Here is a 26,866-nt window from a genome sequence, read left to right as displayed (position 1 = left end):
TTGAGGATTATAACCCAGGAACAGCATCTCAGAAAGCTCTGAGAACTATTCCTCTCGTTAGAAGTCAAAACACAGTTATATGTTTTTTGAAATAGCTGTACATGATTATTCTTGACAGCTTATACAATCCAGTTCTAAGCCTCCTCTTGGCCCCTTAGAAGATAAAGGAGGAACATTGCCTTTGTCTTGTTGATGCTATGAGAATGTTGCTCTTTATGGTTGAGCAGGCATTTTCTCCAGTGGGAGATGTTTGGTAGTTGCAAAATCCAGACACACTATACACAGTAGAAAGGAGAGAGAAGGCCAAAGGGAGGGAAAAACTTTTATGTTTAAATTTTGTCTTGCTATAAAATGTGAATTTTATTTCACATGGTAATTTTTATTAATAATTACTAATATCTCATAAAAATGAGAAATTAAAAAGTAACTTATTTGAGGAGTTTTCTGTCATGGCTCAGTGGTTAACAAATCTGACTAGGAACCATGAGGTTGCAGGTTCAATCCCTGGCCTTTCTCAGTGGGTTAAGGATCCAGCATTGCCGTGAGGTGTAGGTCGCAGACGCAGCTAGGATCTGGCGTAGCTATGGCTCTGGTGTAGGCCAGCGGCTTTGGCTCTGATTAGACCCCTAGCCTGGGAACCTCCATACGCCATGGATATAGTCCTAGAAAAAGAGAAAAAAAATAAAATTCAGAAATATAAAGATAAATAATATGCCATTACTTCATAGAATAGATAAGGGGTCATGTTGTAAAGAAATTAAAATGAATATGAAGTTAAAATATAATGAATATGGAAATAAAGTGATTTGGGAACCCTTGGCATGGGCTTTATTATCAAGCATGGTTAATAGTAAGAGAGAGGCTTGGGCTAAGAGCATGAGCCTTTGAGCGTTTTCTAACAACTTTTGGCTACTCAGACCTTTTTGGTTTCTGAGTACTTTTCAGTTATTTAGTTTCTTCTTTAAGGCATTCTTTAAAGTTGGAGAGCTGTGGGCATTTCCTCCTAGATAAGGACACAACACAAAGGAAGGAGATTTGTTGGCTTTTCTTCAGAATTCTGAGGATTAATGTCACCTTGGCAGTAAACACATCTTCTTTTTTTTCTTTTTTGTCTTTTTGTCATTTTAGGGCCGCACCTGCAGCATATGGACGTTCCCACGCTAGAGGTCCAATCGGAGCTGTAGCCACAGGCCTACAGGGATCTGAGCCGCATCTGTGACCTACATCACAGCTCACAGCAATGCCGGATCCTTAAGCCCTGTGGGAGGCCAGGAATCAAACCCATGTCCTCATGGATCCTAGTCAGGTTTGTTAACCACTGAGCCACGACGGGAACTCCCAGTAAACACATCTTAAACAAAAAGTGTTAACAAAAGCCCCAGACAGGAGTGCGTGTCGTGGCACAGTGGCAAAGAATCCCACTAGTACCCAGGAGGATGTGGGTTCAATTCCTGGCCTTGCCCAAGTTATAATACCCTGCACCAAAGAGGAGTAGCTTTTGCCTTTTTTTAGGGCCACACTGGCAGCATATGGAGATTCCCAGGCTAGGGGTTGAATCCGGTTGACAACCAGCGTTGCTGTGGCTGTGGCTAGGCTGGCAGCTGTAGCTCCAATTAGACTCCTAGCCTGGGAATTTCCATATGCCGCAGATGCGGCCCTGAAAAGGAACAACAACAACAACAACAACAACCCAAAAACAAATCCAAAACTCCAGGCAATACTCGCCTTCCAGCAAGTTCAACTGGAAGGTACCTCTGCGGCGCTTATACTCCTCCGGTCCGCTAGAGTGGCGCTGCTCAGAAGGTCTCTGTCCCTTCGTGGAAGGCGCCGCTCCTGGTCTTGGCGGCGACGCTGAAGCTTGGAGGCGATACTTCCTGCCCGGTTTACCGGTAGTTCAATTGCTGTTAGGGTTACGGCTGTAGCTGGATGCGTAGCGGGTGTCCGATCATGGAGCGCCCGGGGCCCAGCGACGGTGGGTTCAGTGAGGCAGGCGCAGGCACGGTGGGTCGGGCAGGGCCGGTGCCCTGGGGACATCGCACTAACTAGGCCTTTTTTTCTCTCCTCTTGTTCTAGTGACAGGTTCAGACACATCGGGGCCGGACCCGCAGCTGGCGGTCACCATGGGTTTCACGGGGTTCGGTGAGTGTCTGCCCTAGGCACGACCCTCTCTCCTTTCGCAGAGGTTTAGAGACCTGCAGGTTAAGAGAGGGACCCCGAGCTGTCACCTGTATTCTTCACCTTCCGCTGCGTCCAGTCCTAAGTACTTTAGCTGTAGTGTGTGTATCTTGCAATGTCTAGACGCTGTCTTCTTGACCCTTTTTCTAACTCCCGCCTGTCTCTTGGGACCAACCCAGGTAACAGTAACGGGAAGGCTAGTGAGAAAGGAAGATTGCTTTGTGACTCAAGCGGTGGAGGGCGTTGTTGGTTGATGAAAGGAGTTGGCTCTTTGCACTAACCACTGTGGTCTGCATTTGTCAACAAATAGACCATTGAGTGATGTTATCAAAGAAAATATCTGTTTTGGGTATTTTTTAAAATTACAGTTGAATAGTAAATCTTTTTTGGTTCAGGTTTTCCTAATCGAGTATCTTCACTTTGATTTCTTGTTTGTTCATTCACGTATTCATTTATTGTGGTAATGCCTTAAGCCACATTTACTGTCTCCTAGTTGGTATTATGGTACTTATTTTTGTTTCAGGGTCCCGCCCCCTGGAGCCATGGGGAAATTTCCAGGTCAGGGATTGAACCCATGCCACAGCAGCCACCCAAGCCATTGGAGTGACAATGCCAGATCCTTAACCTGCTGCACCACAAGAGAACTCTGATAATTTGTAGTTTTTTTTTTCTTTGCTTTTTTTTAATGGCTGCATCTGCTGCATATGGAAGTTCCCAGGCTAGTGGTTGAATTGTAGCTGCAGCTTCGGGCCTACACCATAGCCACATGGAATCCAAGCTGCATCTGTGACCCATCCCACAGCTTGTGACAGCATGGGATCCTTAACCCACTGATAGAGGCCAGAGATTGAACCTGCATCCTCATGGATAGTAGTCAGGTTCTTAACCCACTGAACTCAATATTTTTAATTTTCTCCCACATATTTTCTGACTTTTATCAATAATACTAAAATAAACATTTTAATTTTTATTTATTTATTTATTTATTTTGGTCTTTTTGCCATTTCTTGGGCCGCTCTCGCGGCATATGGAGGTTCCCAGGCTAGGGGTCTAATCGGAGCCGTAGCCACCAGCCTACGCCAGAGCCACAGCAACTCGGGATCCGAGCTGCGTCTGCGACCTACACCACAGCTCACGGCAATGCCGGATCTTTAACCCACTGAGCAAGGGCAGGGATCGAACCCGCAGCCTCATGGTTCCTAGTCAGATTCGTTAACCACTGCGCCACCACGGGAACTCCAAAATAAACATTTTTATAGGTAACTCTTTTATCTCCTTTTGTAAAAGGTGTTTTATGTGTTTCCATAAGGTAGATTTCTGAAGGAGGGACTACTTTTGTAAAAAGTATAAATATTAAAAACTAACAAAAATTGGGTATGTATCTTTTAAAACTTTTTGATATATATTGTCATAATGCCATTCAGAAAGGTGATTTGAATTTATCCCAAAGTCGCTAGTGTGTTAGCTATTTTTACCATATTTTTGCCGACACAAAATAGATATTATTATTAAAATTAAGACAGCAAAAGCAAATTCACCAATTTTTGTAAGCATGTTCAGGTTGTCAGAATGTCAGTTCCTTGTGATTTTGGACTGAGATTCCTGTTTCCTTACTGGGTGTCAAGTAGGAATCTCTTAGCCCTTTTAGATGCTTGCATTACTTGTCTTCTTGCCCCCTTCATCTTCAGGTGAATTGTAGTCCTTCTCAAGCTTCAGATATCTCAGACTTCTGCCCTATTTATTCTGCATCTTTGCTTGTGAGGGCTCCTATGATTAGATTGGGCTGACCGGGATAATATCCCAGTTATAAAGTTCATAACCTTAATTACCTTTGTAAAGTTCCCCATGCAATGTAATATATTCACAGGTTTTGACTCTTAGGGTATGAGCATTATCTATTTCACCTAGCACACCAGTGTTGTAGTTTCAAGGAGTAGGGTGTAGATGAATTACAGGATGATGCAAAGTCGACTGATTGTTATTTAGTGTTGAGATTATCATTATGAATTTCCTGGAAAGGAAACTTTTTTTTTTTTTTTGTGGTCTTTTTATCTTTTCTAGGGCCGCACTCGCGGCATATGGAGGTTCCCAGGCTCGGGGTCTAATCGGAGCTGTAGCTGCTGGCCTTTGCCACAGCCACGCCAGATCCAAGCCTCGAGGAAACTCTTTATTCATTGTTATTTTATACTTATTTTTGTAGCCATATTATGTTATTAGATAGACTAACTGGTTTTTGGTTAATTGGTAAGTATTTATTATGTATCTAAAGTTTGGCCAGTTTAGTTCAAGAAGATCACAGTCTGCTACTTATTCCTGTTTCAGGGAAAAAAGCTCGCACATTTGACTTGGAAGCAATGTTTGAACAAACTCGAAGAACGGCGGTGGAGAGAAGTCGGAAAACACTGGGTAAGAATTTTAGTTATTTGCTCTTTTGTTGATTAAATACTGTATCCAACTTACATAAGGGTGTTACCAGTTATTTTCAGACTGAGAAAGAATTCAAAATTGTTAAAAGACCATATGTGCTGTATTCCTGTGGAAGCAGAGATATTTTTGTTTTAAACATAGTAAAAAGTTTTATCTAAATAGGATGAGAAAATTGACACAATGTTGTAAATCAACTATACTTAAAAAAATAGAATAAGAAGTTCTGAGTGCTAAAATCTTTTAGAAGTGTGAGCTACGAACAAACAAGGATTCAAAATTAATTTATCAGAATCAGAATAGCAGTTTCTTTATTATCTCTTCTCCTCCTCATCTGATTCTCATTTCTTTTTTTTCTTTCCTGCTTATAGCGGAACCAGTATTTGGAAGGCTGAGCGAGAGGTGGCTCTCAGAGCTGTGTACACCACTGACTGTTGACACAGGCAGTATAGAAAATTGAGACATAAGTGAATGTGGCTGCTGCCGTTGAATCCCTGCAATAATAAGTTATGCTAGACATTTAATGAAGGCCTTAACTTCCAGACTGTCTGGTTTGATACCAGATGGTTGGCAGTCAGTCCTAGGTACCACCTCAGTCAGGGTCTTCAAAGCAGACTGATTCCTCTTATTTACCTTTTGTAGGTATTATTTCAAAACCCCTCTGGAGATAATAAGTGTTCTCTGCTTTTGTTTTTTAAATAGTACTTTAAAAAAAAAAATTAGGAGTTCCTGGTAGCTCATGACTAGTATCCATGAGGATGTGGATTTGATCCTAGGCCTTGCTCAGTGGGTTAAGATTCTGGCATTGCTGCGTGCTGTGGCATAGTTCCAGATGTGGCTAGGATCCTGTGTTGCTCTGGCTGTGGCATAAGCCTGCAGCTGCAGCTCCTGTCTGACTCCCTAGCTTGGAAACTTCCTTATGCCACAGGCGTGACCCTAAGAAGAAAAAAGAGGGGGAAAAAAATCACAAACTTATCTTAATGTTGTTCATGTCTTGATGATAGGAACCTTTGTTCATCATTTTATAATGTGTAATGGAGAACTTGGTATGTAGTAGTTACATTTCTAAATATTTAATGGAGAATTGTAACTAGTTAAAGTGTTCTCATTTGTTTTTTATTTCTAGTTCTGTTTTGCATTAAACATTTAAAATTAAATAAATGTTCATGAAACTGGTAGGCTAGTGAATTGTTTTAAATTAGAATAACAAAAACTATAAGTCCTGGGGTGGGGGGAGATTTAGAAAGCTTTAAGTCCTATAAAAAAACAAAGAATATCATTATTAAAAAAAAAATCATTCTAGCAATTCCTGTTGTGGCTCAGTGCTTAACAAATCCGACTAGGAACCATGAGGTTGCGGGTTCAATCCCTGGCCTTGCTCGTTGGGTTAAGGATCCGGCATTGCCTTGAGCTGTGATGTAGGTTGTAGACGCGGCTCAGATCCCATGTTGCTGTAGTTCTGGCTTTGGCCGGCAGCTACAGCTTGGATTAGACCCCTAGCCTGGGAACTTCCATATGCCAAGGGTGTGGCCCTAGAAAAAGACAAAAAAAAATCAAAATCATTCTAGCTTATTTTTATATTAGTTTTACTTCCTTTATGTTTTATCCTTTAAAAAAAAAAAAAACAATTAAACACCCCCTTCTTAAAATGGAAGGATCCTTTATACTTTTTCTTAACTTTTATTTTTTCCTTTATATCGTCCTTATAATGATTGAGATATAATGAAATAATTAAAATGAGGTTTTTCAAGTGCTAAATTACATCAACTTGAGCCTGCAATTGTGTGAATCAGCCTAGATGGGACTTGGTAGTTTTATATAGTTAGCTGTTGATCTAGATAAGAATCACATATGTATGGGGTGCTTTTGCAGAAATGCTATCCAAAGTTGATAACTATCTAAAAGTAGACAGATAACAATAAAATGAGATGTTTGGAAGAGTAAAATGAGGTGTTGGGGAATAGGTTAATTCACCTCTCTTAAGGGAATATACAGAGCATCTTTACGATGTTCCAGTATACTTGGTTCTGTGTTTGGTAAAAGTGTGAGAAAATGATCCCCTTGGTCAGGGAGCTACAGTTCTTGAGTTCTGTTTCATTTTGATTTTTGTCCTTAGTCAACAGTAAGGGAAAAAAAGTTTTTTTTCTCTCAAAAATACTCCCCCCTCTTTTTTTTCTTGTTCTTATGAAGCAGCAGGTGACAGAAGGAACCTCTCTGAATAGAAAATTCTTACTAGCATAAAAAAAAAAAGTTCAGTTTTAAATTAAGAAGTTAGATGTTTCACTGGAATGGGGCAAGTGGTATGGAGTATTTATCCATGAGAAAGGAACTCTAGTTAGACGGGGGGTGGGTAATAGTTTCCAGGTAGTCTGGTTACAAGCAAGAAATAAAAGGCTGTACTTTATGGCCTTTTAGAGAAAGAAGTAGACTCAGTGTTTTATAAGATAGGTGTACTCATTGGATAATTTTACAGCCTTTAGAAAATCTGGTCACATCAAGAAAAGATGCAGTTGTGGAGCCTCACTTTACTGCTTTGGGACTTAATAGCTCTGTTACTTCTCTGACTTAGATTCCTCAACTGTAGAGTGAGGATAATTGTACCTACCTCAACTGTATTGTATAATCGGAATTTGCTAAGTTAATAGAGCTTAAATGGGCTTACCAAAAAAATTAAATAAATAAAAGGTATATATGTGGAGTGATGAATGTACTTATTGACTTCCTGGGGCGAATTCTTTCACAAGGGCAAGCTCCATGTGAGTATTAGTTGCTAGCATTTTTGTTAAAGTTGATGTTAATATGCAAAGGAGTCATAGAAGGTCTAAATAAAAATGGCTCAGGAGTTCCCCATGTGGCTCAGTGGTAATGAACCAGACTAGTAACCATAAGGATGTGGATTCACGATCCCTGGCCTCGCTCACTGGGTTAAGGATTTGGCATTGCCTTGAGCTGCGGTGTAGGTTGCAGATGTGGCTGGAATCTGGTGTTGCTGTGGCTTTGATGTAGGCGGGAAGCTACAGCTCTGATTCGACCCTTAACTTGGGAACTTTCACATGCCACAGGTATGGCCCTAAAAAGAAAAAAAAAATGGCTCAAATAAGAAAAGTTTAGTGTTACACTATGACAGAAACTCTGGAATGGGGCTCTTCTGTCTTGAATCCTAACATGAAGAAAGGAAGTTTTTTTCCACTTTTTCTGCTTTACCAGCTTTAGAGTGTTGGCTCTTTGTAAGTTGACTGTCTTCATGACTCAAAATTTTGTCAACTAAGTTTTTCTTTTTTTTTTCTTTTCTTTTTTTTTTAGGGCCACAGGTGAGGCATATGAAAGTTCTCAAGCTAGGGGTCGAATCAGAGCTACAGCTGCCAGCCTATACCACAGCCCCAGCAACTTGGGATCCAAGCCATGTCTGTGACCCACACCCCAGCTCACAGCAACGCCAGATCCTTAACCCACTGAGTGTGCGCAGGGATCGAACCTCATCTCATGGATACTGGTCACATTCGTGTCTGCTGTGCCACAGTAGGAGCTCCCATGTTTTACTAAATTTTGTTACATGCAGATGACCACATCCATAGGCCGAAAGGAGGCTTTTTTTTTTTTTTTTTTTTTAAAGGGCCACACCAGAGGCACATGTAAGTTCCCAGGATAGGGGTCGATTGGAACTGCAGCTTCTGGCCTACAACAGCTCACAGCAATGCTGGATCACTGACCCACTGAGCGAGACCAAGGATCGAACCTTAATCCTCATGGATGCTAGCTGGGTTCATTACTGTTGAGCCACGACGAAACTCCTGAAGGGGGACTTTTGAATGACCCTTTGTAGGAGTAAGAAAATCTTTTCTCAAATGCACCTCCAGCTGACTTCCCCTCACATATTCCTGGCCAGTATTAGTGTAGCATGTAAAAAATTCCAGAAATAGCCATTGCAAGAGCAGTATGGTTGACTTGGAAATTACTCCTTCTGGGTGGGAAGGAGCCCAGCATCTCCTGGACCACAGTGATCCTCTTAGCTGGAGAGAATTGTGGTTTTCTTAGCAAGAAAAAATGGGGGAAAGTGGCTTTTTAGTAGGTGGCTAATAATGAGTGTCTCAGTATAGTTTCTTTCTTTCTTTTTTTTTTTTTTTGTCTTTTCTAGGGCTGCTCCTGTGGCATATGGAGGTTCCCAGGCTAGGGGTTGAACTGGAGCTGCAGCCACTGGCCTACATCAGAGCCACAGCAGCTCGGGATCCGAGCCATGTCTGTGACCTACACCACAGCTTACGGCAAGGCCAGATCCTTAACCCACTGAGGAAGGCCAGGGATCGAACCCGCAACCTCATGGTTCCTACTCGGATTCGTTAACCACTGCGCCACGACGGGAACTTCTCAGTATAGTTTCTGATTAGAGTCAGACCTGCCAGTAGGACCTGCGCCTACAGTCCATGTGAATCCTGTACCCCCTCCCCTGTGCTCCTCCCCAGGGTATGGAGGGAATGACTGGAGAAGCGAGATGAGGCTAGGAGCCCAGCAGGCTCATTTAAATTGGAACATTATCCTTCTCGTATTGTTTCCAACCTCCTCTGCCATCAAAGTACAGAATTGTTGACTCCTTACCCACCTTGGCCCAGTAGAGAACTCAAAAAAAAAAAAAAAAAAAAACCATGAACTAAAGCTAGAACATTTACCTTACCTCTTCCTGGAGAGTTTTCCCTCCCGTGTTTGTGATGAAAGGCTAGTTGACACTTGCTGGCTATCTCTTCCTTCCTCATGCTCTTATATCCTAGTAACACAAAACCCTAAAGAGTATAACATTCCAATTAACCAGGGCCCTTTGATACTGCTTAACTTTGGGTATATTTCACTAAATTAGGAAAAAATATGAAAGATTATCTCGGGTTATTGAGGATGGTGGCAGTTAGAACCAACCTATTCATATAATTCATTTCCTTCCTGTGTGCCCACCAGTTGTAGAATGAGATTATCAGAGGAGAAAGATTAAATTTCCTTAAATTTTGTCTTTCTAAAGTAAACAACTTTGGAGACTTAATATAATTGAAATTTTCTCATGATTTTGGTAGGAAGTCTCAGACCAAATTCAGTTAGAGAAATTCAGAAAGGAATGAATTGCTGAATTTATGGTTTAAAGCATTAAAAATTCAGAATGAGGTTACCTAAAATCTTAACATTTGAACACTTTTGTTTGTTTCTTGTTTTTTTGTTTTTAGGGCCGCAACTGCACCATATGGAAGTTCCCAGGCTAGGAGTTGAATCAGCGCTGCAACTGCTGGCCCACGCCACAGCCACAGCAACGTCGAATCTGAGCGGAATCTATGACCTACACCACCAGCTCACAACAACACAGGATCTCCGACCCACTGAGCAAGGCCAGGGATTGAACCCGCACCCTCACAGATACTAGTCGGATTCTTTGCTGCACCACAAGGGGAACTCCCTTAAACTTTGAATGCTTCTTATCACTTTCCACATCTTTTTACATTGTATGGTCATGATTAATATACTGTTCTCATGCTAATTTTGTTTAACAAATCTTCATATTTTCCAAAATTTGTATATTTTCCATCACTATTTTTATTGGTTCTATTTTTATATTATGTTGATGTACAAGAAAACTCAATTATTTTCTCAGTGTGGAGCATTTATTTATTTAAATTTTATTTTATTTTTATTTTATTTTTGTCTTTTTGCCTTTTCTGGGCCCCTCTCCCATGGCATATGGAGGTTCCCAGGCTAGGGGTCTAATTGGAGCTGCATCCGCCGGCCTACGCCAGAGCCACAGCAACGCGGGATCCGAGCTGAGTCTGCGACCTACACCACAGCTCACGGCAACACTGGATCCTTAACCCACTGAGCAAGGCCAGGGATCGAACCCACAACCTCATCATTCCTAGTTGGATTCGTTAACCACTGAGCCACGATGGGAACTCCTTATCTTATTTTTGGCTGCACCTGTGGCAGGTGAAATTTCCCTGGCCAGGGATTGAACCTGTGCAGCATTGTAGCCTATGCCACAACTGCAGCAATGCTGAATCCTTAAACCGCTATGCCACTGAAGAACTTCCTCATTGTGGGCATTTAGATCGATGATTTTCTGCTGTTGTTGGTAATGTTCTTGTGCTAAATCTTTGTGACTATGTTAATTTTCAGCCTTTTAATGATCAATTTTGAAGTCTAAAATATTTTTTCAATCTTTTCAGAAGCAAGAGAAAAAGAGGAAGAAATGAACAGAGAGAAAGAATTAAGAAGGCAAACTGAAGATATTGAACCAACACCTTCAGGCTCAAATGTGGCCAGAGATTGCTCTAAACCATCGTCCAGGTGCTTATCTTTTTCGAAAGGGTGCTACTAAACTATGATGTCCTAGATGTTCATAATACAGTTTAGGCAAAGTTCCTTATGCTCGCATAATTTTTCCCAATTTTAGGTAACTGTATCCTTAGGACCATGAAAAAGTTCTTTGTCACCTTGTGAATCAATTGGCTTTTTCTAAAGTATTCCAGATGTAGTGTTAAAGTCTGTGCAAAGCATAACTGTGTAGCCTTGGGAAGATGTGACAGGTTTATAATTTTTTTATGTTTACTTTGTCACTTACACCTTTTGTCCCTTTTCCCAAAATTCTGCATACATGATAACCTTTTTTGGTAGGATCTTTTATGGAAATAGATAATAAATAATATAAATAGAGGCATATTATAAGTTTACTGAGTTAGAAAGCAGCCATTAGAATTAAAGTGGAAGTTCCCGTCGTGGCGCAGTGGTTAACGAATCCGACAAGGAACCATGAGGTTGCGGGTTCGGTCCCTGCCCTTGCTCAGTGGGTTAACGATCCGGCGTTGCCGCGAGCTGTGGCGTAGTTTGCAGACGTGACTTGGATCCCGCGTCGCTGTGGCTCTGGCGTAGGCCGGTGGCTACAGCTCCGATTAGACCCCTAGCCTGGGAACCTCCATATGCCGCAGAAGCGGCCCAAAGAAATAGCAAAAAGACAAAAAAAAAAAAAAGAATTAAAGTGAAGTTTAATACTATGTAGTTTAATTACTAAGAACTTTAAATAACATAAATAGGTATATAGATATCAAGTCTGGATTGGATAAAAATTCTAATACTAAGTGTGTGTGTGTATGTATATATATATTTTAAAATACAGTTGATTTACAATTGTGCCAATTTCTGCTCTACATTAAGTGACCAAGTCATTCAATATGTATATATAGCAGCTATGAACATTGAGGTGGATATAACTTTTTGAATTGTAGTGTTTTATATATATATATATATATATATATATATATAAATACATTCTTTTTGTTTTACTATGTTTCATCATGGTCTATCCCAAGAGATTGGATATAGTTCCCTGTGCCATATAGTAGGACCTCATTGCTTATCCCATTCTAAATGTAATAGTTTGCATTTTCTAACTCCAAACTCCCAGTCCATCTCATTACCTACCCTCTCCTCTTTGGCAACTGTATGTCTGTGAGTCTGTTTCTGTTTTGAAGATAGGTTCATTTGTGCCATATTTTAGATTCCACATATAAATGATATCATATGGTATTTGTCTTTATCTTTCTGACATTTCATTTAGTATGATAATCTCTAGTTGCGTCCATGCTGCTGTAAAAGGCATTACTTCATTTTTTTATGGCTGAGTAGTATTCCATTGTATATACGCACCACATCTTCTGTATTCATTCCTCTGTTGACAGACATTTAGGTTGTTTCCTTGTCTTGGATGGTGTGGATATTGCTGCTATGAACATTGGGGTGCATATAACTTTTTGAATTATAGTGTTGTCTGGATATATGCCCAGGAGTGGGATTGCTAGATCATATGGTAACTCTGTCCTTAGTTTTCTGTGGAGCCTCCATACTGTTTTCCATAGTGGCTGCACCAATTTATATTCTCACCAACAGTGTGGGAGGGTTCCCTTTTCTCTATATTCTCTCCAGCATTTTTTTATTTGTAGACTTTTTAATGATGGACGTTCTGACCAACGTGAGGTGGTACCTCATTGTGGTTTTGATTTGCATTTCTCTAATAATTAGCAGTATTGAACATTTTTCTTGTGCTTATTGGCCATTTGTATTTCTTTGGAGTTATATATATTTAGGTCTTCTGCCCATGTTTGGATTTTTTTTTTTTTATTGTTGAGTTGTATGACTTTTGGAAATTAAGCCCTTGTCTGTTGCTTTATTTGCGAATGTTTTCTCCCATTCTGTAGATTGTCTTTTTGTTTTGTTTATTGTTTCTTTTGCTGTACAAAAGGTTGTAAGTTTGATTAGGTCCTGTTTGGTTATTTTTGTTTTTATTTCTTTTGCCTTGGGAGACTAAGAAAACATTGGTATGATTTGTTTATTTATTTATTTTTATTTTTTTGTCTTTTCTAGGGCCACACCCTCGGCATATGGAGATTCCCAGGCTAGGAGTTGAATCAGAGCTGTAGCCACCGGCCTACGCCAGAGCCACAACAACGTGGGATCCGAGCCACGTCTGCAACCTACACCACAGCTCACGGCAATGTCGGATCCTCAACCCACTGAGCAAGGCCAGGGATGGAACCCGCAACCTCATGGTTCCTACTCAGATTTATTAACCACTGAGCCATGACGGGAACTCCTCCCTGGTATGATATATATCAGAGAATGTTTGCAATACTAACTTTAAAGTCCAGAGATAAAGAACATGTGCTACTGGTACTGAGAATACTTTTTGTTGAGATAATAAAACCTAAGATTACTTTTGTCATTAGTGATTCAAATTACAAAACTGGAGTTCCCACCATGGCGCAGTGGGATCAGCAGTGGTCTCTGTAGTACTGGGATGCAGGTTTAATTCCCAGCCAGGCACAGTGGCATTGCCACAGCTGCAGTGTGTAAGTCAAACTGCGGCTCAGATCTGATCCTTGGCCTGTTAACTCCATATGCTGCAAGGCAGCCAAAACAGAAAAAAAAAAAACAACTTATAGAACTATTATAGAGATTATAATTACAGATCTTCCTTGACATATGATGGAGTTATGTCCAGATAAACCTATCATAAATTGAAAATGTCATTGTCAAAGAAAACACATATAATACCCCTAACCTGTTGAACATCAAAGCTTAGTCTACTTTACCTTAAACATGCTCAGAACACTTACATTAACCTACATTTGGGCAAAACCATAGAACACAAGGCCTGTTTTATAATAAAGTACTGGCTATCTCATGTAACTTATTAAATACTATACTAAAGTGAAAAACAGAGTAGTGGTTTGGGTACAGAATGGTTGTAAGCATATTGATTATTTACCCTGATAGTTGCCTGGCTGACTGGGAGCTGCAGCTCCCTGTCCCTGCCCAGCATCATCAGCGAGTATCGTACTGCTTATCGTTAGTCCTAGAAAAGATTAAAATTCAAAATTTGATGGATGGTTTTTGATGAATATGCACTGCTTTTGCACCATCGTTGACTTGAAAAGTTGTTAAGTCTAAATTATAAGTGGGGAACATCTATATAAAATATAAAGATGGAAATAACCATCAAGAAAAATATAATAATACAACTTTATTATAGTATCTTGTTGATCAAAGAATGAAAGTTTACTTACCGAAGTATCAGAAGGCCTGGAATGAATAATCCATGGCAATTGAATAGGCCTGTCAACAGCTTAACTGAGAATATATTTATATCAGAAACATTTCATGTAGATTTTCTATCTCCAAGACTTGTAGAAGTCTTGGAGTTCCTGTTGTGGCATAGTGGTTAACGAATCCGACTAGGAACCATGAGGTTTCGGGTTTGATCCCTGGCCTTGCTCAGTGGGTTAAGGATCTGGCATTGCCGTGAACTGTAGTGTGGGTCGCAGACGCGGCTCAGATCCCTCATTGCTGTGGCTCTGGTGTAGGCCTGTGGCTACAGCTCCGATTAGCCCCCTAGCCTGGGAATCTCCATATGCTGCGGGATTGGCCCTAGAAAGGCAAAAAGACAAAAAAAAAAAAAAGTCTTTCAGCTATTTCTGCTTAAGCATTGAATAATATTACTATGAAATAACTTCATTGCGGCTAAATCAAATTTGAAGTCTGTTTAAAAAAATACCCATTTTGTGAAAGTTCCCTTGTGGTGCAGCGGGTTAAAGATCTAATGTTGCTGCCTGTGGCTCAGATTGTAACTGTGGCACGGATTCGATCTCTCACCTGAGAACTTCCACAGGCCTTGGAGGTGGACCAAAAAAAAAGCCATTTTAAGAACATCTTTATTTACTACAAAATCTAATCCAGGATATTTTCTGTATTACTGTTCATTCATTAAATTATTTCTTTTCTTTTCTTTCTTTCTTTTTTTTTTTGGTGTTTTTGTCTTTTTAGGCCGCACCTGCGGCATATGGAGGTTCCCAGACTAGGGGTATAATTGGAGCTGTGGCCACCAGCCTACGCCACAGCCACAGCAATGTGGGATCCAAGTCATGTCTGCGACCTACACCGAAGCTCACAGCAATGCTGATCCTTAACCCACTCAGTGAGGCCAGGGATCGAACCCACCTCCTCATGGATGCTAGTCTGGTTCGCTAACTGCTGAGCCACAACGAGAACTCCAATAAGTTATTTCTTGACTATAGCACTAGGACAAAAAAATTCCTCTCTAAGCACTTTTTCTTATTAGACACTTGGAAACCATTCCTCTTTTTGCCATGTCTCCCACAAAGCTTAGCACTCAATTTAGTGTGCTTATGTGATTGTCATAGTCCAGAACTCCAATTTAGGCAAAGTGATTTTGTGCTGGGAGCAAAGGTCATGTCCTGGGGAAATTGTGGAACTGTCTGGCAAAACTGAGTGTTTAGTTATCTTCAATGTATTGCAATTTTTACTTCTACTGTTCAAAACATTAGTAAGTCAGTGCCCCTAACATTTTTCATATTAAGGAAACATATGGAAATACCCAGATATCAGTTAACTTTTATAAGACCATTGAAGTCAGTGGCTGAATTATGATGGACTCAAACAAAACATTGCTGACTTGTTGTCTATGAACTGTTTCTTTTTTTTTTTTTCTTTTTATGGCTCTACCTGTGGTATATGGACGTTTCTGGCCTACTCCACAGCCACAGCAATGCCAGATCTGAGCCACATCTGTGACCTGTGTTGCAGCTTGCAGCGAGGCTGGATTATTAACCCACTGAATGAGGCCAGGGATTGAACCTGTGTTCTTATGAAGAATATGTCAGTTCTGCTGAGCCAAAATAGGAACTTCACCTATGAACTGTTTTTTTTTTTAATTATTTTTTTTAGTTTTATTGAAGTATAGTTAATTTACAAGGCTGTGATAATTTCTGCTGTACAATAAAGTCACCCAGTCATACATATACACATATCCATTCTCTCTCAGGTTCTTTTCCTGCATAGGTTATCACAGAATACTGGGTAGAGTTCTCTATGCTACTAGGTCCCCATTTTCCTCATTGGTCAATCATTCCATATACCTCAGTGTGCCTATGCCAATCCCAAACCCCCATTCCATTCTTGCCGCGCCCCACCCAACCTTTCCCCCTTTGGTAACCATAACTTTTTTGCCCATGGACTGTTTTTGTGTTTGTTTTGCTTTTTTTTTTTGGTCTTCTCTTGGGCTGCACCTGCGGCATATGGAGGTTCCCAGGCTAGGGGTCGAATTGGAGCTGTAACCGCCGGCCTATGCCAGAGCCACAGCGAGGCTGGATCCGAGCTGCGTCTGCGACCTACACCACAGCTCACGGCAATGCTGGATCCGTGACCAACTGAGCGAGGCCAGGGATCGAATCTGCAACCTCATGGTTCCTAACCACTGTGCCAGGGAACTCCTGTTTGTTTTGCTTTTTAGGGCTGCACTCGAGGCCTATGGAAGTTCCCAGGCTAGGGGTTGAAGTGGAGCTACAGCTGCTGGCCTACACCACAGCCATAGCAACCTGGGATCTGAGCCGAGTCTTCGACCTACACCACAGCTCACGGCAACGCCAGATCGTTAATCCACTGAGCGAGGCCAGAGATTGAACCCGCATTGTCATGGATACTACTGGGATTCATTTCTACTGTGCCATAAGAGGAACTCCTAAAGACCTTAAGTTCTAACTAGAAATCAGCAAGTAACCACTATAAGATTTTACTTTTCCCAGAGATATAAAGCAAGTGGTAACTTCTTTTTTAGTCACCGTAAGTACTATGCATTGACACCATAGGAAGCAGTCTTTAATTTGGCCTGGCAAGACACATGGTGATGTTTTCCATGGGGGAAGAAACCCAAAATTAAAGGTAATTCGCTTTTGTGGTTTTGTAAAACACATTTTAAATAAAAAATAGGAAAACAGACATTAGTTAAGGAATTTTCTTTTCTTTTCTTTTTTTTTTTTTGTCTTTTTGCCATTTCTTTGGGCTGCTCCCGCGGCATATGGAGGTTCCCAGGCTAGGGGTCGAATCAGAGCTGTAGCTGCCAGCCTACGCCAGAGCCACAGCAATGCAGGATCCGAGCCGTGTCCGTGACCTACACCACAGCTCACGGCAACGCCGGATCGTTAACCCACTGAGCAAGGGCAGGGACCGAACCCGCAACCTCATGGTTCCTAGTCGGATTCATTAACCACTGCGCCACGACGGGAACTCCCCATGTGTCTTTTCGAGTCATGGTTTTCTCTGGATAGATTGCTGGATCAAATGGTGGTTCTATTTTTAGTTTTCTGAGGAATCTCCATTCTGCTTTCCACAGTGGTTGCACCAATTTACAATCCCACCAATAGTGTACTAGGGTTCCTTTTTCTCCACACCCTCTCCAGCACTTACTGTTTGCAGACTTTTTGATGATGGCCATTCTGGCTGGTGTAAGGTGGTATCATATGATTTCTTATTTTAGTAGCTGTCCTTAATGGATATATATTTTTTTCAGTTTGCTTTTATATTCAACAAGAGGTTTTTGAGATTCACGTTGACGAATTATAGTTCATTAATTTTCAGTACATTTTAGTTTTCCACGTAGCAATATACTGCAGTTTATCCATTGTCTAGTGAACTTATATTGTTGTTTTTCTATACTGTTATAAAATATGCTTTTAGAGATTTCCTATCCTCTGTTTTATAGGTACAAAGGTTTCTTAAGTGTATATGCCTAGTAGTGGACTTGCTAGGTCTTTGACTAAGTACATGTTTATCTTTAGGTTTGACTCAATTATTTTCTAAAGAGTTTGTACCAGTTTACCTTCCCACCAGCAGAGTGTGATAGTTCAGTTGCTCTACATCCTTGTTAACGCTTGTTATTGTTAGACATTTTTATTTTTATCAATCTGATTGTTATGAGGTGGTATTCTTTTTTTTTTTTTTCTTTTTTCTGTCTTTTGTCTTTTCAGGGCTGCACCCACCCAAAAGGAACCACCCCGAAGGAGGTTCCGAGGCTAGGGGTCGATTGGGAACTGTAGCTGCCACCCTACACCACAGTCAGAGCAATGACAGATCTGAGCCATGTCTGTGACTTACACTATAGGCCACAGCAACGCTAGATTCTTAACCCAATGAGCAAAGGCAGGGATCGAACCCGCATCCTCATGGATACTAGTCAGGTTCGTTAACCACTGAGCAATGATAGGAACTCCAAGGTGGTACTCTTATAGTGTTCGTTTTTCTGATTACCAGTGTGGTTGTGCATTTCAAAAGTTTATTGGTCATATATTTTCTCTTCTGAAGATCTAGTAAGAACTGTGTCTTCTGCAATGTTTTCTGCTGGGTTCTTTGTGTTCTCCCCTTAGTTGGTGGGAAAATTAAAATTATTATTTTTGTTTTTCAATGGTATTTAAAAAATAAGTTTCAAATTTTAATATACTCTTTTTTTTTTGTCTTTTGTTGTTGTTGTTGTTGTTGCTGCTATTTCTTGGGCCGCTCCCGCGGCATATGGAGGTTCCCAGGCCAGGGGTTGAATCGGAGCTGTAGCCACCGGCCTACGCCAGAGCCACAGCAACGCGGGATCCGAGCCGCGTCTGCAACCTACACCACAGTTCACGGCAACGCCGGATCGTTAACCCACTGAGCACGGGCAGGGACCGAACCCGCAACCTCATGGTTCCTAGTCGGATTCGTCAACCACTGCGCCACGACGGGAACTCCCCAAATTTTAATATATTCTAATTTTAACCTTTACTTTTTTAGTTTGTGCTTTCATGTTTTTAAGAAATGAGTCTTGGAGTTCCCACTGTGGTGCAGTAGGTTAAAGAATCTTACTGCAGTGGCTTGGGTTGCTGTGGAGCCGCAGGTTTATTCCATGGCCCAGTGCAGTGGGTTAAGGGATCTGGTGTTGCTACAGCTGTGGTGTAGGTCACAGTTGCAGCTCATGTTTAAATCCTGGTCTGGGAACTTTCATATGCCATGGGTGTGGCCATTTTTTTTTTTTTAGTGCTGCATCTGTGGTGTATGGAGCTTCGCAGGCTAGAGGTTGAATCAGAGCTGCAGCTACTGGCCTACACCACAGCCACAGCACCTTGGGATCTGAGCTACATCTGCGACCACCACAGCTCATGGCAAAGCCAGATCCTTAACCCACTGAATGAGGCCAGGGATCGAACTGGCATCCTTATGGAGACCAGTCAGGTTCATTACCACTGAGCCACAACAGGAACTCAGGGTGCGGCCATTTTAAAAAAAGGAAATGAGTCTTTAAAGTCCTAAAGATAACTTTCTGGGGAGTTCCCGTTGTGGCTTAGCGGTTAAGAACCCTATGCAGTGTCCATGATGATGTGGGTTTGATCCCTGGCCTTGCTCAGTGGGTTAAGGAACTAGTGTTGCCACAGGCTGCAGCGTTGGTCGCAGATGTGAATCTGATCTGGTGGTGTTGTTGCTGTGATGTAGACTGGCAGCTGTAGCTCTGATCTGATCCCTGGCCTGAAGGGGTAAAAAGAAAAAAAAAAAAGATAACTTTCTATAATTTTTTCTGAAGTTTTTAAGTTTTGTTTTTCATATTTAGATCCTTAATCAACATAGAATTAATTTTTTGTGAGTGGTATAAAGATGTTACTCAGTTTTATTTTTTCCTTCATATAAATAATCGATTTCCCCAGCCCCTTTCTTTTTAATTAAAAAATTATTTAGTAGACTTTATTTTAGAGCAGCTTTAGGTTCATAGCAAAATTGAATAGCAGGTGGGGAGATTTTCTGTATATTACCTGGCCCCATACGTTCATAGCCTTCTCCATTATCAACAACTCCCAGTATATTTGTTTCAAATGAACCTATACTGACACATCTTCATCACTCAGAATTCAGAGTTTACGTGAGGGTTGTCTTCTTGATACACATTTGTCCACTGGTTCTGGACAAATTTATAACAACATGTATCTACCATTCTGGTATCCATCAGAGTCATTTCACTGCCTTTGACATCCTGTGCTCTGCCGCTTCAACCCTCTCTCGCCACAAACTACTAGAAACTACTGATCTTTTAAAAATTTTCAAAGTAGCATATATGTATTAGTGTCAAACATTGTAAAGTCTCATTTCTCCCTGTTTCGTGATTCTTACTTCCCAGAAAAAAAACGGTAACTTTTTAAAAACTTTTTCTTCTCTGTTTACCTCCATATTTCTAAATCATATTCTTTTTTTTTTGTCTTTTGTTGTTGTTGTTGTTGTTGTTGTTGCTATTTCTTGGGCTGCTCCCCGCGGCATATGGAGGTTCCCAGGCTAGGGGTTGAATCGGAGCTGTAGCCACCGGCCTACGCCAGAGCCACAGCAATGCAGGATCCGAGCCGTGTCCGTGACCTACACCACAGCTCACAGCAACGCTGGATCGTTAACCCACTGAGCAAGGGCAGGGACCGAACCCGCAACCTCATGGTTCCTAGTCGGATTCGTTAACCACTGCGCCACGGCGGGAACTCCTAAATCATATTCTTTTACTATGGTGCCATGATATTTTTAATTGTGGCAAAGTTTTTTAACATAAGACTTGCCCTTTTGAACATTTTAAAGTATACAGTTTAGCGACATTAATATAATATAATATAATGCTTTATAGCCATTGTCACTATTTCCAAAAATGTTACCACTCCAAACAGAAACTCTATCCATTAAGCAATAACTCTCCACTCTCCTCTCCTCTTAGCTGATGATAACCTCTAACCTAATTTCTATTTCCATGAATTTGCCTGTTCTAGATATTTCATGTAAGTGGAGTCATACAATATTTGTTCTTTTGAGTCTGGCTTCTTTCACTTTATATAGTATTTTCAAGGTTTATATTGTAGCATAACCTTATTTCTTTGAATTGCTGAATAGTGTTGCATTGTATGTATCTACTACAATGTGTTTATCCATTCATTTGTTTGTTTGTTTTTTGTCTTTTTGCTTTTTCTGGGGCTGCTCCTGCGGCATATGGAGGTTCCCAGGCTAGGGGTCGAATTGGAGCTGTAGCCACTGGCCTGCGCCAGAGACACAGCAACACGGGATCTGAGCCGAGTCTGCGACCTACACCACAGCTCACGGCAATGCCAGATCCTTAACCCACTGAGCAAGGCCAGGGATCGAACTCACAACCTCATGGTTCCTAGTTGGATTCGTTAACCACTGAGCCATGATGGGAACTCCTAGCCATCTGTTGATGAACATTTGGGTTACCACCTTTTGAGAGTGTGAATAATACAAATTGAATTCAGTTATTCAGGTATTCATTGAATTCTGCTGTGGGTTAGGAGCTGCTTTAGAAACTAACAATAGAGCAATTAGCAAGTTAGGTGAGATCTCTGAGCTCATATTGTTGTAGGGGTATTTAAGGGGGTGGATAACAGATTACAAACAACTAAATGATCAAATAATATAACAGCGATGTGCATAATAAAGATCATCAGAGTAAGGTAAAGTAAAGTAAAGTAGCAGTGACTGATGGGGTTCTGCTTACAAGTTTCCAGTGGGTGTCTAAAGGCCTCTTTGAGGAGGTGGCATTTGAAGAGACCTGAATGATGATGAGAAAGAGGTCTTGAGACACCCTGTTTCAGCAGAGGGAACTGCAAGTGCAAAGACCCTCATGCTGAACCAAGCTTCATTCAGTTATGAAGACGGCCTTTGGAGCTGGAGCACATTGAACTAAACTGCTGCAAAGACAAAACAAAACAGAGAACTTCCTATGAAGGTTTGCTAGCTCCTTCTTTTGTATAAGGATAACATGTATGTGAACATGTATTCCTTTTAATATTGAACCTAGTTGAAAATAAAAAGAAAAATGCCATATTTTCCTTCCGTAGATAGCGAATGCCTGATATATGTCAGGCAATACTTGGGTGTAGAGCCACGGCAATGAGCACAAGAGAAAAATCTCTGCTTTCATTAGAAGGCAGTGATACCTTGAATACTATAAAATACTTGGTAAATTAATTGATACAATTAGGAATGCAATTCTCAACCTTTTGAGATGGGGTAGAAGGTAAAGGGATGTTGGATGGTGGTGGCTTTCAGAATGTATAGAGGTGTTTGAGAAAGATTTTTAGTGAGGGTGTATAATAGTCCTCAGATGTGTTGGGTAGAAAAACAGCTGATAATTGATAATGATATTCCCTGGAGTAAATTATCTTTTACAACCCAGGAAGCCTACATTTAACATTTTAATAACTCATCAAAGTTGGATTAGCACTGAGAAATTGTATTTCAGACAATATGTTGCAATATTTGGGGAGTAATATTAACTTTCTTACTTGACTGTCTTTATTTGCTCCTGCAGCAAGTAGTGATTGTGTTCAGAGGCATTGGTTCCCTCAGCAGTTTTCTTTCTTATAGTGTGGTATCCTGTAGTTTCCCCCACATTCCAGTTGTTTTGTTGGTTCTTTATGAATGTGGATTATCTACTGGGCCTCTGACATGTAATTGTTCTGAGCTTTTGTCTCTGGCTTTATTCTATATTTAGGTAAGGTAAATAAGTGAATTTTTAAGTTAAGATTAAATATTTGAGTCACACATTTCATGTTTGAATTACAAATTTAAAAACATTTAAAAAACTCAGTTCAGTGAAATATCAATACTGTCTCTAGAGTATGTTCTTTGCTGCAGCAAAGGCAGTGAGTTTCTGTTTCTGTATTTGCAGAGGTACAAGCAGCAGTGAAAGTGAAGAGAGTTCTGATTCTTCTGACGATGAGTTAATTGGCCCCCCTTTACCACTTAAAATGGTGGAAGAGCCAGTTAATCATTTGGAAGAAGATATCCTTGGTCCCTTGCCTGCTCCTCTGGGTGAAGAAGCAGAAGATGATGATGATGATGATGGTGACTCAGAAGAAGAGGAAGTAAGTATTTCAATGGTGATTTAAGAATTCAGTGGAGTAGTGTCTTTTAGGGTAAGGTAGTGATCAATTCCTTGCTAGGCAGTTATTCATGAATGAGAACAAATTAAAAAAAAAAAAGATTAGAGTTTTCAACAAGACTTTGCTTGTTGAAAAAACTCTAGAGGATATACTTCAAGAATAAGGCACTAGGCACCAACATCAAATGCTTTCACTGACATGTGGAATCTGAAGAAAGGACAGACTGAACTTCTTTGCAGAACAAGAAGTGAAAAACTTACGGTCTCCGGGGGATGTGCTTGGGTTATGAGATAGAAATCCTGTGAAATTGGATTGTTATGATCATTATATAACTACAGACGTAATAAATTCATTTGAGTAATAAAAAAAACCATTAAAAAAAAGAATAAGGCACTAGGACTCAAAAATAATAAATGGGCAGCAGGAAACCAGGTATTAAAAAGTTAATAAACATTTTGTTAAGCCTGTGTAGCATTGAGTGTCAGTAACGATGATGAATACATTTGGGGGAATTTAAAAACAAAGTAAATCAAAATTAGTGGGAACAATAATGTAGATGATGGAAGAGTAGAATGAGTTCACTCATTTTGAAGTCATGTTTAGGAGGAGGCTATTAACTTTAGATTAGTTTAAGTCTGCTTTCAAGTTATAATTTTAAGAGTAAGTGCCCAAAGAAGATATGTAAGTTTTGTGACCTCTAAAATATTAAAAGGAAAAAATATTGGAGTTCCCGTTCTGGCTCAGTGGGTTAAGAACCGGAAATAGTGTCTGTGAGCATGCAACCTTGATCCCTGGCCTTGCTCAGTGGGTTAAGGATCTGGCATTGCCACAAGCTGCAGCATAGGTTGCAGATGTGGCCTGGATCTGGCTTGGCTGTGGCATAGGCCAGCAGCTGCTACTCCGATTCAGCCCCTAGCCTGGGAATTTCCACATGCCACAGGTGTGGCCCTAAAAAGAAAAAAAAAAAAAAAGGAAAAAATGTAAAATAAAACTTTTGAAGTACTTTTATTTTTGAATTTTTAAAATGATTTTCATTTTTTCCATTATAGTTGCTTTGCAGTGTTCTGTCAATTTTCTACTGTACGGCAAGGTGACCCAGTCACACAAACATATATACGTTCCTTTTCTCACATTATCATGCTCCATCATAAGTGACTAGATATAGTTTCCAGTGCTATACAGCAGGATCTCATTGCTTATCCATTCCTAAGGCAATAGTTTGCATCTATTAACCCCAAATTCCCAGTCCATCCTTCTTTGTATTTTTGATACCTGGAGTGGGTCTTTTTTTTTTTTTTTTTTTTAAATGTCATGGCCATGCCCACAGCATATGAAGGTTCTCAGGCTAAGGGTCGAATCAGAGCTGCAGCTGCGACCTGATGCCACAGCCACAGCCATGCCAGATCGGATCTACATCTGCAACCTATGCTTGTGGCAACTCTGGATTCTTAACACACTGAGCAACGCCAGGGATCAAACCCACATCCTCATGGACACTATGTCAGGTTCTTAACCCAATGAGTTGTATGGGAATTCCTAGAACATTTTTGATGAAAACAATTTAGGTGTTCAAACATTGCTCTTTAAATTTTTTTTAAAAATTTTTAATTTCTTTATTGACTCACCCACGGCATATGGAATTTCCTGGACCAGGGATTGAATCTGAGCCGTAGCTGCAGATCCTTTAACTCACTGCTCTAGGCTGAGGATCAAACCAGGACCTTAAATCTTGGATTCTTTTTTTTTTTTTGCTTTTCAGGGCTGCCCCTGCGGCATATGGAGGTTCCCAGGCTAGGGGTCTAATCAGAGCTATGGCTGCCAGCCACAGTCACAGCCACAGCAACTCGGGATCAGAGCCACGCCTGCGACCTACACCACAGCTCATGGCAATGGCGGATCCTTAACCCACCGAGCAAGGCCAGGGATCGAACCCACAACCTCACGGTTCATTTCCGATGTGCCATGATGGAAACTCCCTGCAGTTGGATTCTTAACCCACTGTGCCACAGTGGGAACTCCTAAACATTGTGCTTTTTAATTCTTCTGCCAACTCTCGTCTACTATTTTTTTTTTCTCCTGGCATTGATAGAATAACAGAATGGAAGATATTCGTTTTTTCCCTTTGGCTTTATAATCATTGTTTATTTTGAACGTGCTGTTTGAATGCAAGAACACGTAGTACAATGGGATTGGAGATTTGAAATGACCCTTGAAGTAAGCGTTAATGATTCTGAACCATTAAAAAAAATTATGTAAAAATGTGTGTAGCTGAGTATATGTATGCATGGATGTGGTGTAGACAGTATAATGGGGAGTTCATCAAGCTAACTTCATGTAGAATGCAGTGTTTAGTAAAAGATAAGTAGTAGAAATACGCAACTTTGATGTTTACATATCAAAACTCAGCACTTTTCATAGCAAAACCCCAAAAAACTTCCAATTTCTAAACTAATATTTTTAGAATTGCCGGCACATGATGATAATAAAAAGTAGTCTCATCTTAGTTGTTTTTATTATTGTTTTAAATTCTCTACAGAAAATGTACCTCCTTATTGTCTATACCACTTATACCAAAATGCTCTTGATACACTATTGAAGAAAGCTCAGTCATTCCAAACCATGGGGAAAAAGAAGTAGAGGAAAATCTTGGTGAACTGAGATCACAAAATAAGATGATAGGCATGAATGTGAATATAGTGAACCCTTGAACAACCCAGGAATTAGGGGCACCAACTCTCTGAGCAGTCAAAAATCTGAGTATAATTTACAGTCAGTCTTCCATTTACATGGTTCCTCCAATATCCAAGGCTCTACATTCTCAGATTCAGCTGGCTGTGAATGGTGTAGTACTATAGTATTTACTATTTAAAAAAAATCATCTGCTTACCAGTAGACCTGTGTAGTTCAAACCCATGTTGTTGAAAGGTCAACTGTGAATCAGTGTTCACAATAGATGTAAATGGGGAGTTCCCATTGTGGCTCAGCATGTTACTAACTCGACTAGTATCCACGAAGATGTGGGTTTGAGTGTGGTGTAGGTCAAAGATGTGGCTTGGATCTGGTTTGCTGTGGCTGTGGCATAGGCTGGCAGCTGGAGCTCTGGTTCAGCCCTGAGGCTGGGAGCATCCATATGCTGCAGGTGTGGCCCCAAGAAAGCAAAAAAACCAAAAAACCCAACACAACAAAAAGCAATAGATGTAAATGGACTAAACTTGCTACCTAAAAGACACAAATTCTTGGAGTTCACTGGTGGCCTACTGGGTTAAGGATCTGGCATTGTCACTGCTGGGACCTGGGAACTTCTGCATGCTGTGGGGACAGCCAAATTAAAAAAAAATTCTCACATTGGATTTAAAAATTTATGATTGGGAGTTCCCGTCATGGTTCAGTGGTTAACAAATCCGACTAAGAACCATGAGGTTTCGGGTTCGATCCCTGGCCTTGCTCAGTGGGTTAAGGATCCAGCGTTGCCGTGAGCTGTGGTGTAGGTTGCAGACGTGGCTCGGATCCTGCTTTGCTGTGGCTCTGGCATAGGCTGGTGGCTACAGCTCTGATTGGACCCCTAGCCTGGGAACCTCCATATGCCGCGGGTGCGGCCCAAGAAATGGCAAAAAGACAAAAAAAAAAAAATTATGAATGATACATCTAAAATGTGATGGCATAGAAAGATTGAAAGAAAAGGGAATAGAAGAGAATATAGCAGGAAAGTACAAATCAAAATATAACTAGTTAGTATTATAAATTAATACAAAGACAAAATAATCTTATAATTCTACTTAGGAAAATGAGTATCATTAGTTAATGGTAAATTATTCTCCAGGGAAATTTGATAGTCCTTAACCTGTGTGTATTTTAATGTAATATAATCAAAGCAGCAGTTGACAGAAATATAAGGAGAAATGTACAAGTCTACAGTCGTAGTGGAAAATTGTTCAGAAATAATTCAGAAGTTGTTATGAAACAATAAGAGTATAGATTTTAGCAATAAAAAGGTACAAATTTTA

General features: G+C 40.5%; 1 protein-coding gene across 3 annotated transcripts in view; it reads left to right on the top strand.

Annotated features, from left to right (window-relative positions):
• The first annotated feature begins 1,855 nt into the window (after window positions 1-1,855).
• Window positions 1,856-26,866, top strand: part of WDR70 (WD repeat domain 70) — a 294,335-nt gene continuing 269,324 nt past the window's right edge. The window contains exons 1-5 of one of the 3 annotated variants that reach the window (XM_047766810.1): window positions 1,856-1,972; window positions 2,074-2,139; window positions 4,498-4,581; window positions 10,797-10,914; window positions 22,649-22,844. In XM_047766810.1, coding sequence (XP_047622766.1) covers window positions 1,927-1,972; window positions 2,074-2,139; window positions 4,498-4,581; window positions 10,797-10,914; window positions 22,649-22,844 — 510 coding nt within the window. In that variant the 5' untranslated portion in view covers window positions 1,856-1,926. Of the gene's footprint in view, window positions 1,973-2,073; window positions 2,140-4,497; window positions 4,582-10,793; window positions 10,915-22,648; window positions 22,845-26,866 lie in introns of all 3 variants that reach the window. The other 2 variants (XM_047766803.1, XM_047766821.1) reach the window with 2 other exon arrangements.

The sequence above is a fragment of the Phacochoerus africanus genome, chromosome 1 (genome assembly GCF_016906955.1).
Source record: "Phacochoerus africanus isolate WHEZ1 chromosome 1, ROS_Pafr_v1, whole genome shotgun sequence".
Taxonomy (NCBI): Eukaryota; Metazoa; Chordata; class Mammalia; order Artiodactyla; family Suidae; genus Phacochoerus; species Phacochoerus africanus.
Note: the sequence above shows the minus strand (reverse complement) of the source record. Positions and strands in the feature narration are given on the sequence as shown.